At 40.5% G+C, this 13,326-nt stretch overlaps 1 protein-coding gene across 1 annotated transcript in view; it reads right to left on the reverse strand.

Annotated features, from left to right (window-relative positions):
- ITGB8 (integrin subunit beta 8) overlaps positions 1–4,672 on the reverse strand; it is an 80,110-nt gene extending 75,438 nt beyond the window's left edge. The window contains exon 1 of the mRNA XM_064380551.1: positions 4,546–4,672. Within this exon, the coding sequence (XP_064236621.1) occupies positions 4,546–4,672 (127 nt within the window). The remainder of the gene's footprint in view (positions 1–4,545) is intronic.
- Between the last annotated feature and the right edge of the window lie 8,654 nt (positions 4,673–13,326).

Here is a 13,326-nt window from a genome sequence, read left to right on the forward strand (position 1 = left end):
TTGGGCAAGTTACCTATCTCCTCTGTGCTTCTGTTTCTTCGTTTCAAAAACAGGGACCTCTCTCACAGTGTCATTACGAAGACTGGACAAGAAAACAGAGTTTGGTTTTGAATGTGTTAGGGGTGATTTTGCCTTTAGATGTGTAGTGGAGACGTGGAACACACAGTTTGCTGCACATTCTGGAGATCATATGACAGGTTAGGATTAGAGATACATATTCTGGAGGTGCCAGTGTAGAAATGGTATTTAAGACCTAAGACTGGATCAGAGCAGTTCTTGGGAGTCCCGAGCCACTCCTACATTTGGATGTTAAGAAATGTGAACGAATCAACATCAGAGATGGAAAAGGAGCTTAAACCAAGAGAGTGTGGGTCCAAGAAGCCAACAAAACTGTTTCCAAGGAGGGCAAGGTCAACAGTGTCAACTCACCAACAGATGATACATCAGGCAGGATGGAGATTAACAACTGGCCATCAGATTTGGCAATGTGGACTGTAGAGGTGAGAAAGAAAGCCTGCTGGCAATGGATTCAAAGAGAAGGTGAGGAGAAGAATCGGAGGCAAGAGTTATAGACAACTCTTTCAAGGACTTATAGCAAAAGGAGAGTGAAAAATAGGAGATAAAGAGCTTTTGCAACATTCATGGATATTGCTTTAAATGATACAGTAGAAAGGAGAAAAACTAATCATGCAAGTGTGGGGGATCCTTAAAAGTGAAACTTTAACAAGGTATACCTGCTGTGATTCCACTGGAATAAAACAATTAACATTTGTCTGGGGAAGGAGATTTATTTATGTTGTCTTTCCCTCTTCATATACATGCATATCAAAAAGCTATTACATCTCCATACCTTTTAAATAAAAATATTTCTAATGGAACTACAAAAGAATTATTGAAAAGTAAATGGTTGGGTGCGGCGGCTCATGCCTGTAATCCCAGCACTTTGGGCGATCACAAGGTCAGGAGTTCGAGACCAGCCTAGCCAACATGACAAAACCCCATCTCTACTACAAATACAAAAATTAGCTGGGCATGGTGGCATGTGCCTGTAGTCCCAGCAACTTGGGAGGCTGAGGCAGGAGAATCACTTGAACCTGGGAGGCAGAGGTTGCAGTGAGTCGAGATTGCACCACTGCACTCCAGTCTGGGCAACAGAGCGAGACTCCGTCTCGAAAAACAAATAAACAGAAAAGTAAATGGTTAAAATTATGTCTTTGTCATTCCCACGTCCTTCTCTTTTGCAATTGCTTCCTTTAAAAATTGTGAACGTTCTTCTTGCCCTAAGTTTTAGTTTTAAAAAAAATTCATGGTTTAAGATTAGTTACAGTGTATTCCTTCTCCAGTAGTATTTTTATTTACTGAAATATTTTAAAATAAAATGATATGAAAAATTTCTTTCGAAATATTTAGTTGGGAGAAGGGGATGAATTGGGTAGTGGTGGGAACAGAGATGAAAGAAGTTGGTTTTGAGTTGATAGTTAATGAAGCTGGGTGATGAGTATACCTTATACCATTCTCTCTAATTCTGTATGCTTTTGAAAATTTACATTATACCATGTTAAAAACTTTAAAAATCATGGTTAATACCATGTTTAATCAAACTTAAAAAATCATGGTTAATACCATGTTTAACCAAAAAGAATCCATTAAATAGTGAGATTTCAATAATTTGGTAACAAGAGAAGTTATTTTGGGGCACAGGAATTTTTCTGGCATTTTCGAAACCAAATCAGCTACTTTGGTGTCAGTTTAGAGGGCAAACATGTATTATTTTTAATTGATCAGAAAGTGTTTCCATTGCTTCAAGATAGAATTAATTTGGATGCTTATTATGCAAATAATTTAGAAGGCTCAATTTTTGTTAATGATACCTTGGTTCTTTTAAATATTAGATCACTTTAGGTAAGCATAAATAATTCTGGAAACACATGCTATGCAATGTTTTCAGAGGAAGTAATGCTGCAGTCACAAAGTAATGTTAATCTAGTTGGTCGTTGTTGAAAAGAATAAATAATTGATAATTGAATAAACAGAAGGTGAAATTTCATTGCAATAATAGTTACCACTTTTTTAAAGGAAATTGCGGTTTCTGAAATTTGTTACACTTATATTGCTATATAAAAATTTAGGTAACAAAAGTTCTTAATCTTTTAAAATAAGTAAATGTGGAAACAATATTGCTACATTAACTCTTCAAATATTAATCACTAGATATTCCTTATGTCTTCCAGTTATTTATTAACCACTTTATAGTGCTATTGTTTCTCCAGCTGTGGATAATTTCCACCAGAGATAGTTAAAAAAAAACTGCAATAATTTTTTCTACATCAGAAATCTTTGGATTTGATTAATAACATCCCCCACTGCTCACTATATATTTGTTATTAAAAGTCCACTATGTATTTAAGACCTATACATTCTGCTTCAAAAATTACACCCAAAGTTATGTTGGTCTTACCCAGCTTCTGGTCTCTTTTGTATGGCTCTATTGCCCTCAACATCTTCCTGGTGTAAACTACTGAGCAAGGGAACAAGATTTCCTTTGTAACTGATACCTAAATTTCTATTCTGCGTTAAGCATCTAATTTGCGCTGTAAAGACATATAATTTGAGACTTGTAGCTATATCACAAAAGTACAGCAGTTTATGCTGATCTCTAATTTTCTGAGTTATACTGGCTATAATTTACATTTTTTGCATGTTTTTAACTGCCATGCAAATGAGTATACATCAGAAACCTTTGTATATTGACAGAGACTGGGAAAAGGATGCCTTGTTCTGATTTCAGATAAGCATTCCCTTTTCAGGTCTGCAGGTGCAGGGAGGCCCATTCATAATATTTCCTTCAAATCAGTTTTAGTCGCTGGGTGGAAATACAATGCTTTTTCACCAAAGCCTGACTAATGTTTATAAGCACAGTTAATGTTTTTAAAAAATTTACTATAAATGGCACATTTTAGAGGCAAGTAGGACTTTTTCCTTTGCCTATACGTTGGGAACAAAATATACTGCGTTAACACAAATTTTGGTCATTTTACGTGTGTGTGTGTGTGTGTGTGTGTGTGTGTTTACTAAATCTAGAAAAACACTTTATTATTGAAACAGGATGGAATTGTGCTCAGTGGAAAATTTGCTGCAACAAACACAGGTTTCTTTCATTTAAAAGATAACTCATAATAAATGTTACTTTTCCTTTTCCTTTTCACTTATTTTGAAATGAACAAACAAGTAAAAAAATAACCACAAGATAAAGAGATTTACTCTAATTTCTCCATTTCAGATAACTAGGTAAATCTCCCTGAAACAAATGTTAGAAAACTATATATGCAACAATTAATTAAAGATAGCTGGATGTTTCCATATGTTTATACGTATAAGCTGTTTATAAGGTTATGATCTGTTTTGATTAGCTTCAGGCAAAAACCTGGCACATTAAAGTATAGGAGTAAATTTTAACCTACAAAACAATTACAACTATTATTTAAACTCTCCTTGAGCCCCAGAGGTCAGAGAAAGGCTCTAATATAATTTAAGGGCTTGGTGACCAAACAGAGAAAAAGTGAAATCTTTTTAAAAATATATGACAATAGTCACTGCATTAGCAAAAATAAATATTGGGCCTATATTGAAAACCATTAAGAACTTATCCTAAACTGATGTTAGTCCTATTACTTAGTTGTATAGTTTTCCAACAATCCAATTTGATTGTTTCATAAATCAAAAGTCCTAGAACACCTTCTCATATGGTATTTGACTTGAACTTTCCTTTGTGATTTGAACTCAGAAGGCAGGTATTACTATCCTCATTTTACAGATGAGGACAATGAATTTTATAAAACATTAACCTCTCCACATCAAGGTAATTCTGACATAAATGGCTTGCCTGGATAGAAAGTTGTCAATCCTGGTCCAGCATTCTTTCTGCTTCTCTGTCTCAGAGATTGATCTCAGTGAGTGATCAATTAGATAGATTAAAAAAAAAAAAAAAAGCTGAAAGGATGGTGACTTAAAGCATGAATATCCCTCCAGTGTGTATAATTCATTCAGACTGAGCACTAAAGATAATAGAAACTTGGATGTTGTCCTTTTCTGGACTCAAAAATTGAAGACTACTCCCATTATAACCAACTTACCTACAGCCTCGAGTTAACAAGGCACGTTAGTTGTTAGTGGACCCAAATGTTAGAAAGATGGGAAGAACGTTCTGTACAGACGATGCCCTTAAGAATGGACCAGGACCCCTAAATGACTTCTGTAAACAGGACACCCTCTCTTCCAAAATTTCTTTCTATTGCGGCTTCCCCAACACCTAGGAATAACACACAGTGTCTCCTGTGATCCTTAGTTCTTGCTTTCACTCCAGGGCAGAAAGACACCTGGCCTAGAGACCATGTGTGCTTTAGGACCTGCCACACACCCGCCCTCCTGAAGTTCTCTGATGCCTGCAACTTACCTGGGCGGGATGCTCTGGCCGGGCAGCTCTTCGTGCCAGCCCAACACCTTGAGGAAGAGAAGAAAACAAAACAACAAAACAAAACAACTTACCACCTTGGCCCAGTCCAAGAACAAGCGAAAACACCCAGGCTGCCCAGAGGAACAAGGCGGAACCTCGCCGGTCCTTTTGCAGGCAGGCAAGAGCAGCGGTAAAAAAAGCCAGGGCCGAGCCGCACATAATGCAAAACAGCCCGCCTCGCGCCCGCCGCCTGGCTGCTTTCCGGTCGCGTGCTCGCGCCTCACGAGCGCACCTCGGGGGCCGAGTGTCGCTAGGACGTTTCCCGCAGGCCCAGCAGGCGAACCCCACGGCTCGGAGCAAGCGAAGCAGGTAAGCGGGCCCGGGCACCGCTCGTCATCTCAGGGCCCTCGCGGCCCTCCTGGCTCGGCACAGCGGGTCCCAGGGTCTCCGCGAGAAGCACCTCCTTCGACCGCCAAGGGCCCCGGCGGCGACTGAAGAGAGGTCTCCGCAAGGGCTCCGCAGCCTGCTCTGGGACAAAGAAAAGAGCTTTTGTTTCTCTCCAGCCGGTGGGGCTTCTGCTGCATAAATCAGCTTAGCGAAGAGCCAAACACAATCAAACCCAAACAAAGCCCGAAGCTGGTGTTGGGGGGGAACCACCCTAATGTACATTCACTGGGTGATGCTGAATCTGTGGGAGGGGACGCTGGCGAGGTCGAGGGGAAAAAGTCGATGGCGCATCAATCAGGGCGGTTTCTTCCACAGGTGGGCAGGGAGGCCACCTCCACTAGTGGCGGCTTGCAGCCTCGTCTGCGGAGCAGCGGGCAACGACAAGTCGGCAGCGTCCCGGCTGGCGAGGGAGGAAGCTCGGGATGCCAACAACAGGGGGAGGCGGCTGTGGGAGCGCCCTAGAAGCACCCGCCGACACCCGCAGGCACAGAGCGAGACATCGCCTCTCCCTGCCTGGCCGGGAGTGAGGCCGGCGGCCGCGAGCGCAGAAGGGGAGGTTCCCACGGGGTGCGGGAACCCGGCTTCGCGGGGCGGGGGCTGCGTGCCCTTGTCGTTTTGGCCTCAGTGCGCGGCTCAGGCGTCCCACAGTCCAGAGCCCGGGTTGCTGGCGCGCTCGGAGGTGCACACGGCTAGGATGCGAGAGAGGCTGGCGAGGGACGGGAGAGGGGTGGTCCTGCTCTGCCCCCAGGGGTGGAGGGCTCCACATCTGCCCGTAGCAGGGTGCACTCAGGGCAGAGAGTTGCTAGGAAACCTCCCCACGCTACCGGAGCGCCTCGCTGTTACTGCTGCCCGCAGGCGCGGCGGCAGCCCTGGCGGCAGCAGCAGTCACAGCTCTGAGCAGCGTGGGCGGGACATTGGTGAGGCATGAAGTCACCGCGGCCCACACTCGCTCTTTGTTTTGCTCACTCGAGCTCTTTCTTTTCCCCCTTGGCTCTGATAGTGGCCATTCCCAACGTTCACAAGAACTCCTGAAGCGTAGCGGCGCAACAGGAATGGCACGCTTCGTTCCCTTCTCCCTCCTCCCCCGAGTCCCTCCACCCTAACGCTCGCGGGGGTGGTGGGAGACTCGCTCAGCGGCAGCTGCGAGCAAACCCCAATCTCTCACCCCCGCGCTGCGCGCCGCTTTGTTCGGAGATACTCACTGCCCCGCAGCTGCTGCATACAAAGTGGAGTCCAGGGGCCTCCCCTGCCCCCAACGCCCTCTACTCAGCACTTTGCAGTTAGGAGCTCGTCCTCTGCACCGCCACGAGGCTGCCCGGGTCTCCCTAGCCCTTGGAGAGTTGGACCCGTCTGCAGGGGCTGTTCCTGGAGCGACTGGCCAAGATTCCTCGCCGCTCCTTCTCTACTCATAGCCTTAACCCTGGGCTGGACAGCCCTGTTTTTGCCCAGGGTCTGGTGGTGGCTCTGGGCTTTTGCAAATTACAGTGGGTCTTTTGATCTTAAGTGTCACCTTCCCAGTAAACGGAACAAAATAGTTAGAGACAGCAGCAAAGCGGGGAGAGAGGAGCTAAGGAGAGAAGGTGGGAGGCATTTCTGCCTGCTTGCAGCTCAGAAATTTAGGTGCAAGTGGGGAGCGAGTGTTATGCTGGGCAACTGTCTGCGAAGCAGCGTGCCTCCTCGGGTCCTGTCACTACCACGCTAAGTCGAGGGTGGGAACTGAGTACCCCGCTTTGGAAACAAGGAAACGCGGTGATGGTTGTCTTTTCCCACTAGGGGCAGGAGTGGTTCCCAGTTGAGAAGTTTGACCTCTTGTTTTAATACAACCCCCGCCTCTTACAGGCATCAGACCAGTCCAGCCAGGTCAAGGTGAAATATGCGGGAGTTTCCCCCATTCTTATTTGTTTAATAGTTTCCGTCTCCTTATTTGTAGTTAAAAAAAAAGTAGGAGGCACGCTCTCTCTCTTTTTCTTTCTGTTGACTGAGTGAATGGAAAGTACCTGGTTAATAAACCACAACATCGAAACTCCCCCTTTCAGGTGTGGACTGCACAATGGAGTGCACAGAATTAGTTCAGCAAACCAGGAACCCAGCTGGAAAATTAAAAGCGCCGTGGATCTACAAAGCAGGTCCTTTTTAGAGACCAAAGCCAGGATTTAATCCTTAGCAACATAATTCTACTATAGGTGATGTACTCTAAATAAATAGAAATAAATCCAGCTCAGCTTTAATTTTTATTTTCTTAGTTCCAGGTTTGAACAGTTATGGTTTTGTTTTGTGGTTATCTTAATGCAAAGGCCTAAAAATTAGTTAGGATGAGTGTGAGGACTTGAAAATTTCAACACAGAAGTATCATATTCAGTATCTGATTGCTGACTCTTCCACTGGGCAGCCAGTGTATTTTTCAGAGGTTATGCCCCAGATCTACTGAATGCAGCCACCCTTGAGACAGTGCAGTGCTCCAATTAAAAAAAAAATTAAATCTCTAATTCCCATAAAGACATTTCACTACACTTTACACTTTAAAATGTCTATCACATCATCATTCCATAGTGTTCTAAAATACAACCCTTGTTGCTGGGTTGTAAGTGGCAGTTACAGTAATAAATAAAATATAAATGTATGCAAACAAGAAGGGATGTAACTTTATGAAATCGATGAGGTCTGTACTAATTTTTGTAACTATATTTTTAGATGTTGATATATTGTATATACTAATCCAAAACAACCATGTAGCAAGAAGAATAAAATGAAGTTCAAAAATCTGTTTCAGGAAATTTTGAAGCCCTTTAGAAGGAAAGATTTTTACATTTTGTTACATGACACCCATGCAAATATATGTCAGGATGCCAGTTTTGTGGAGTTGTTGAAGAATAAGCACAATACCATTTAGTACCACTTCTCAGTTGTAAAGAGGCTGTAACTCTGGTTGTCGAAATAAGATAAAACATCCTAGCTGTGAGACTGTGACCTCTGCCAATTATTTACAAACAAGTTATCCTCATATTTTGGGCTATAAACATAAAAGTAAATTCTCCTGAAAGACTGCAAATCATCTGTAGGGTTTTCTTCAAGTAAACACAACTATTGGCCCTGGCCCAGGAACAAAAAGTTTGCTTGTTTCCAATAAATGTCACTGGTCACCATAACTCATCCTTTTTCCTATAAGGAAATGTACAGCATACTTTAAAGAAATGCAATATTGTTATCTTCATTGTAATACCTGAAGAATTCTAATAAAGGAAAAATGTCTCAGAAGATGGTGACTTGATTAATTTCTGTTTTTCTATCATTTTCTGCTATCTTACTTTGAAATTTCTGACAGTTATTTTTTCACCATTTGTGGTAATGAGAGGAAATGAAATTTACAGAGAGTCTAAAAATAGCATTTTGGTTGTTCATTCCAGGCTTCCTATCATTAGAGTCTTTGAGCTGAGTTACTAAAAAGTCATAAAATTAGATGACTTAAATTTCTTCCTTAATCCTTTAACCTTAATTCCTCACTAATTTAGTTTGCGATGAGAATGAATAAGCCATAGAGAGGTAGCAGGAGTGAGGGAGACATCCAGACTGTTTTTTAAGACATGGGATCTTGCTATCTCACTATGTTGCCCAAACTGGCCTTGAACTCCTGGTTCAAGCTTGAACTCAAGCTATCCTCCCACCTCAGCCTGCTGTGCAGCTGGTATTATAGGTGGAAGACACCACATTCGGCTGTGACTATTCATGCTTTAACTAGATTTGCCCAAATTATTGATCTTATAGTGGCACCTAAAGACACATTTGAATTTTGATGTTATGTCTTTTTGAAGTTGGGATCAGAGCCATTCAGTAGGTTTTGAGTGGATATTCACAAGTTATCTGTGAGCTTGCCTGAGACATCTCAGAAGATGATGAATGGTCAAAGCAGTGAGATATATTATTGTGACTATGAATTCTAGCTTCTTCTAATGATAAAGTGCATAAGTTGCTTGAAGATGCTTTTCACTGACTTGTTACATGAGACAGTGTTTCTCATACTGTAGACTGAAGACTACATATAACGCAATCCCCCATAGAGTAATTCTGAGTTTTAATTCCTTGTCTCTATTCCAGGAAATTCTGAATTAGTAGATTTCGTATGGTGCTCAGCAACCTGCATTATACCAAGGTCCTCAAATGGTTTTCATATGCTTTGAAGTTTAAGAGCCTCCTACTTTAATGGGTTAATACAGAGACTCCTCAAAGGCTTCATGAGTCTTTAATGACAAAGTCCAGTGTCAGGTGCAAATTCAAAGAAAAATGAACTGCTGGAGCCAATGTCTCTTGCCAAGATAGTTTGTGGATGACTCAATCTATAAGATATTAATGTTTTCTGAAACAAGACTTCCATGATTAAGCTTAAAATGCTGAATTAAAGTCAAATTAAATCCTTTACTAGAGGAATTCCCAGAAACCCAATAGACCAGCATGTGATTAGATTCTCCAAAGGAAGAACCCCTTATTCAGCGAACATCTCACAGATTAATTTTCTTCAAAGTATGCTAGAGAGCTAGCCCCATTTTACAAGTGTGGAAACTGAGACAAAGATTGCCAAAGAAACCAACCTCACATTTTCAAGGGAATTCATGAGCAGGCAGGAATCAGAGCTCTGAGTTTTCTCAATCATCTCATATTGTGATGACTTTTAGTTTCAAGTAAGGAGTCAGTTTGTGGATGTTCTAAGTAAAAAGGGAAATTATTGGCTGGGTGCAGTGGCTCACAACTGTAATCCCAGAACTTTGGGAGGCCAAGGAAGGCATATCACCTAAATTCAGGAGATCAAAACCAGCCTGGTCAACATGGTGAAACCCCGTCTCTATTAACAGTATAAAAATTAGCCTGGCATGGTGGCACGTGCCTGTAGTCCCAGCTATGCGGGAGGGTGAGGCATGAGAATTGCTTAAACCTCGGAGGCGGAGGCTACGGTGAGCTGAAATTGTGCCTCTGTACTCCAGCCTGGGTGATAAAGTGAGACTCTGTCTCAAAAAAAGGGGGGGGATAAATTATTGGAAGAAAATTGGGAGCTCGTAGAATCAGCAGGAAGCTGGGAAACTAAGACTAAGCAAGGCCAGAAAACACGGAGGCATGAGCAGTAGCAGAAAGTGTCTAATTCTTAAGAACGGCTTTGAATCCTCCCTTTGCTTTGGATCACTTGCTCAAGATTCAAAATCCTTGTTGGGAATATCTAATTTTCAGAATCTTCATCACGTGTTAGTACACTGGCTTTCTGGGTGTGGGAAAAGAAGAGGAGGGGCTCTTGTCTTTTGCTTTCTTGGTAGAAAATATGGTACTTTTGAATGAAACGTTTTATTTGTACATAGTCTAATCCTGTGCACAGACCCTGGGCATAGTTTTATCCTTTTATAGCATGTAGTAAACGAATACTTTTTTAGCCTTTAACTCATCATCAGAAAGATGATGTCTGCCCTGGCTCACCACTTCATCGCACACAGCTGGACATCTGTGTGCTGGAAGTGCTAGGGAATGAACAAAATTTCTGGATGGTTTCTCAACTATGTACAGACCAGATGGGAAGTGAGGTATAAATACCCCAGCTCCCCCGTTTCTTGTATGAGTCACTTTAGGCCTTGTGTGCTACACTGTTTTTGGACTAGTTTTTAATTTTCAATCTATCATGCGTTGAGAATTAAATAAAAGAAAGTAAAATTAATTATTGAAAAATTGGGTATCACTAAAATGTCAAACTGCTATAAAAGTTTCTTAATACTTTTAATTTTTATACATTCTTTGTCCTGGGCCAGTCTCAAACAGTAGAAGGACTGGTACTGTCACACACATTACCTTTTGAGTAATATTTAGCATCATTTTCCAAAGTTCCCCTGTAGGAGTAAGTTGTACTTGACCACAGTGATAATTATATTCAAATAGATCCATCATTGGCTGTCTTTCCTTCCTTCATTTCCTTGTGACCCCTGATATCTCCTAGTGTCAGGGTCTTCTTCTGGAGAAAACCAAATTAAGACAAGCAATAAATGTGACTGGAAACTAACCTCTGCTGTTCTGCATGTATGCATTTAAATTCTTTTCTTTTCTAGCTATAATGCAACCACAGTGAAATTAACACATGGACTTTGGAGTCTTAAAAAGTAGGTTTGAATCTGCTACCTGGTGGCTATAGAATCATAGGTAACTTACTTAATTTTCTGCAGCCTCAACTCATTTCTGTGATGACTATATTAAAACAACTATCAAATTACAAATTAAAATGAAATATCACTACACTCCTATTAGAACAGCCCAAATCCAAAACACTGACAATATCAAATGCTGACAAGGATATAGGGCAATAGGAACTATCATCGCTGCTGGTGGGAATGTCACTTTGGAAGACAGTTTGGCAGTTTCTCACAAAGCTAAATGATCCGGCAATTGTGCTCCTTGGTATTTACCCAAAGGAGTTGAAAGCTATGTCTACCCCAAAACCTGTACATGAATATTGTACCAATTTTATTCATAATTTCCCAAACTTGGAAGTAACCGAGATGTCCTTCAGTAGGTGAGTAGCTAAATAAATTGTGGTGCATCCAGACAATGGAATATTACTCAGGACTAAAAATAAACGAATTGTCAAGCCTAGGGAAGACATGAAGGAAGCTTAAATGCATATTACTAAGTGAAGGATGCCAACCACAAAAGTCTAAATGTTGTATGAATCCAGACATTTTGGAAAAGGCAAACTTACGGAGACAGTAAAAGATAGTGTTTCCTGGGATTGTGAGAGGGAGAGAGGGATGAATAGGTGGAGCATAGAAGATTTCGAGGGCAATGAAACTACTCTGTATAGTAATGCAGTGGTGGAATCATGTCATTATGCATTTATCAAAACCCATGGAATGTACAATACTGAGTGAACCCTAATGTAAACTATGGACTCTGGGTGATAATTGTATGTCAATGTTCATTGATCGATTGTAACAGATGTGGGATGTTGATAGTGGCTGAGCCCATTTGGGGGCAAGGAGTATATTGGAACTCTGTACTTGCTCCTTAATTTTGCTGTGAATCTAAAAGTGCTCTAAAACTTCAAGTCTATAAAATACAAACACATGCCACATGAAATTTCTCAGTAAAATAATTGTAGAAATCAAAAGAGGTCGTGAGTAAAACATGTTAGAATTCATCATATATTATCCCAAGGATTTTTGCAATGGTAATTAGGACTATTTTAATTTCATAATATAAACAACACTGAAAATACATGAATACTTATTTTGAGACTTGCATATTGTCATAAAAATAACATCAAATACCTTTGGTTTTGCTGAATACATAACTTTTCCTTTTCTGGTAACTATACTATTCTTTACCCACATTAATAGATGTAGTGAGCATGTCTTTTTATAGAAATCTGTAATCCTAGCATTCTTTATGACAATCTAGTTTTATGTCTCTTTAATCAAACAAAATTGTTCCACAATCTTTTTAGTCTGAAGTCATCTCTGTACAGTTTGATATATAACTGTATGAAAGCTTCACTTACTTGTATGTGCCAGAGACATGCATACTTAATATTGCCTTTTATTTAAAATTTAACATGTTTACACTAATATGTAGTTGGGGGGGTAAATGAATATGCAATAATTATTAAGTATTGCTTTATTGCTCAGATTTCTAAATGGGTAGCAGTATGAAGGATCAACAGCTGGTTCTCTCAAATAGAGGTATCAGCAGACATTATAAAGACAACATTTCACCATTGACATAGTTCATCTGTTGAGCCACCATGGAATGTGGACTGATTTGCACATCATTACACAGCTAAAGGTCTTTCTGAACTTCAACAACTCAGAGTGAGCCCATGACTAAAAGTCTCCCTTTCAGCATTTTCTCATGATCACATAGCCTCTGGAGAGCGAAGTCACTATAAAATTTAAATTATTCTAATCAAATTCACATGGAATTTTTATACTTGGAATGCTGCCATTCTCAGCCCCCTTTTCCAATTTCAAAATTACTTCATGTTTCACCTTGAAGAATGTGACCTTTTAATACAGTGAGGAAATTCTTTGCATGTTAGGCACAGGATATTCAATTTAAACATTCATTTAATAAATATGTAAATATTTATTGAACATTTAGTATGTGCAAAGTGATAGGCCCTTTGGAAAACACAAGCATCAATAGAACTCAATCCCTTTTTTGAAAGATACTATAATCTGACCTGCAAATAATATGTAATAATAATAAAAAAGATGACTCATTTGGTAAATTGTTAAAAGTAAGATAGCTCAGAAATAGAACCCAACATTAATAGCAATCTAATATAATGTAAATCATCCTTCAAAAATGGATGAAGGGATAAATAATAAATGGCATTGGGACAATTATTAGCTACTTGGACAAAAAGTCTAGAAACTTACTTTGTATCAAAATATATTCATGATAAA

This window comes from Aotus nancymaae, unplaced genomic scaffold (genome assembly GCF_030222135.1).
Source record: "Aotus nancymaae isolate 86718 unplaced genomic scaffold, 86718_ANA_hifiasm-v0.15.2.pri h1tg000025l, whole genome shotgun sequence".
In the NCBI taxonomy this organism is placed as follows: Eukaryota; Metazoa; Chordata; class Mammalia; order Primates; family Aotidae; genus Aotus; species Aotus nancymaae.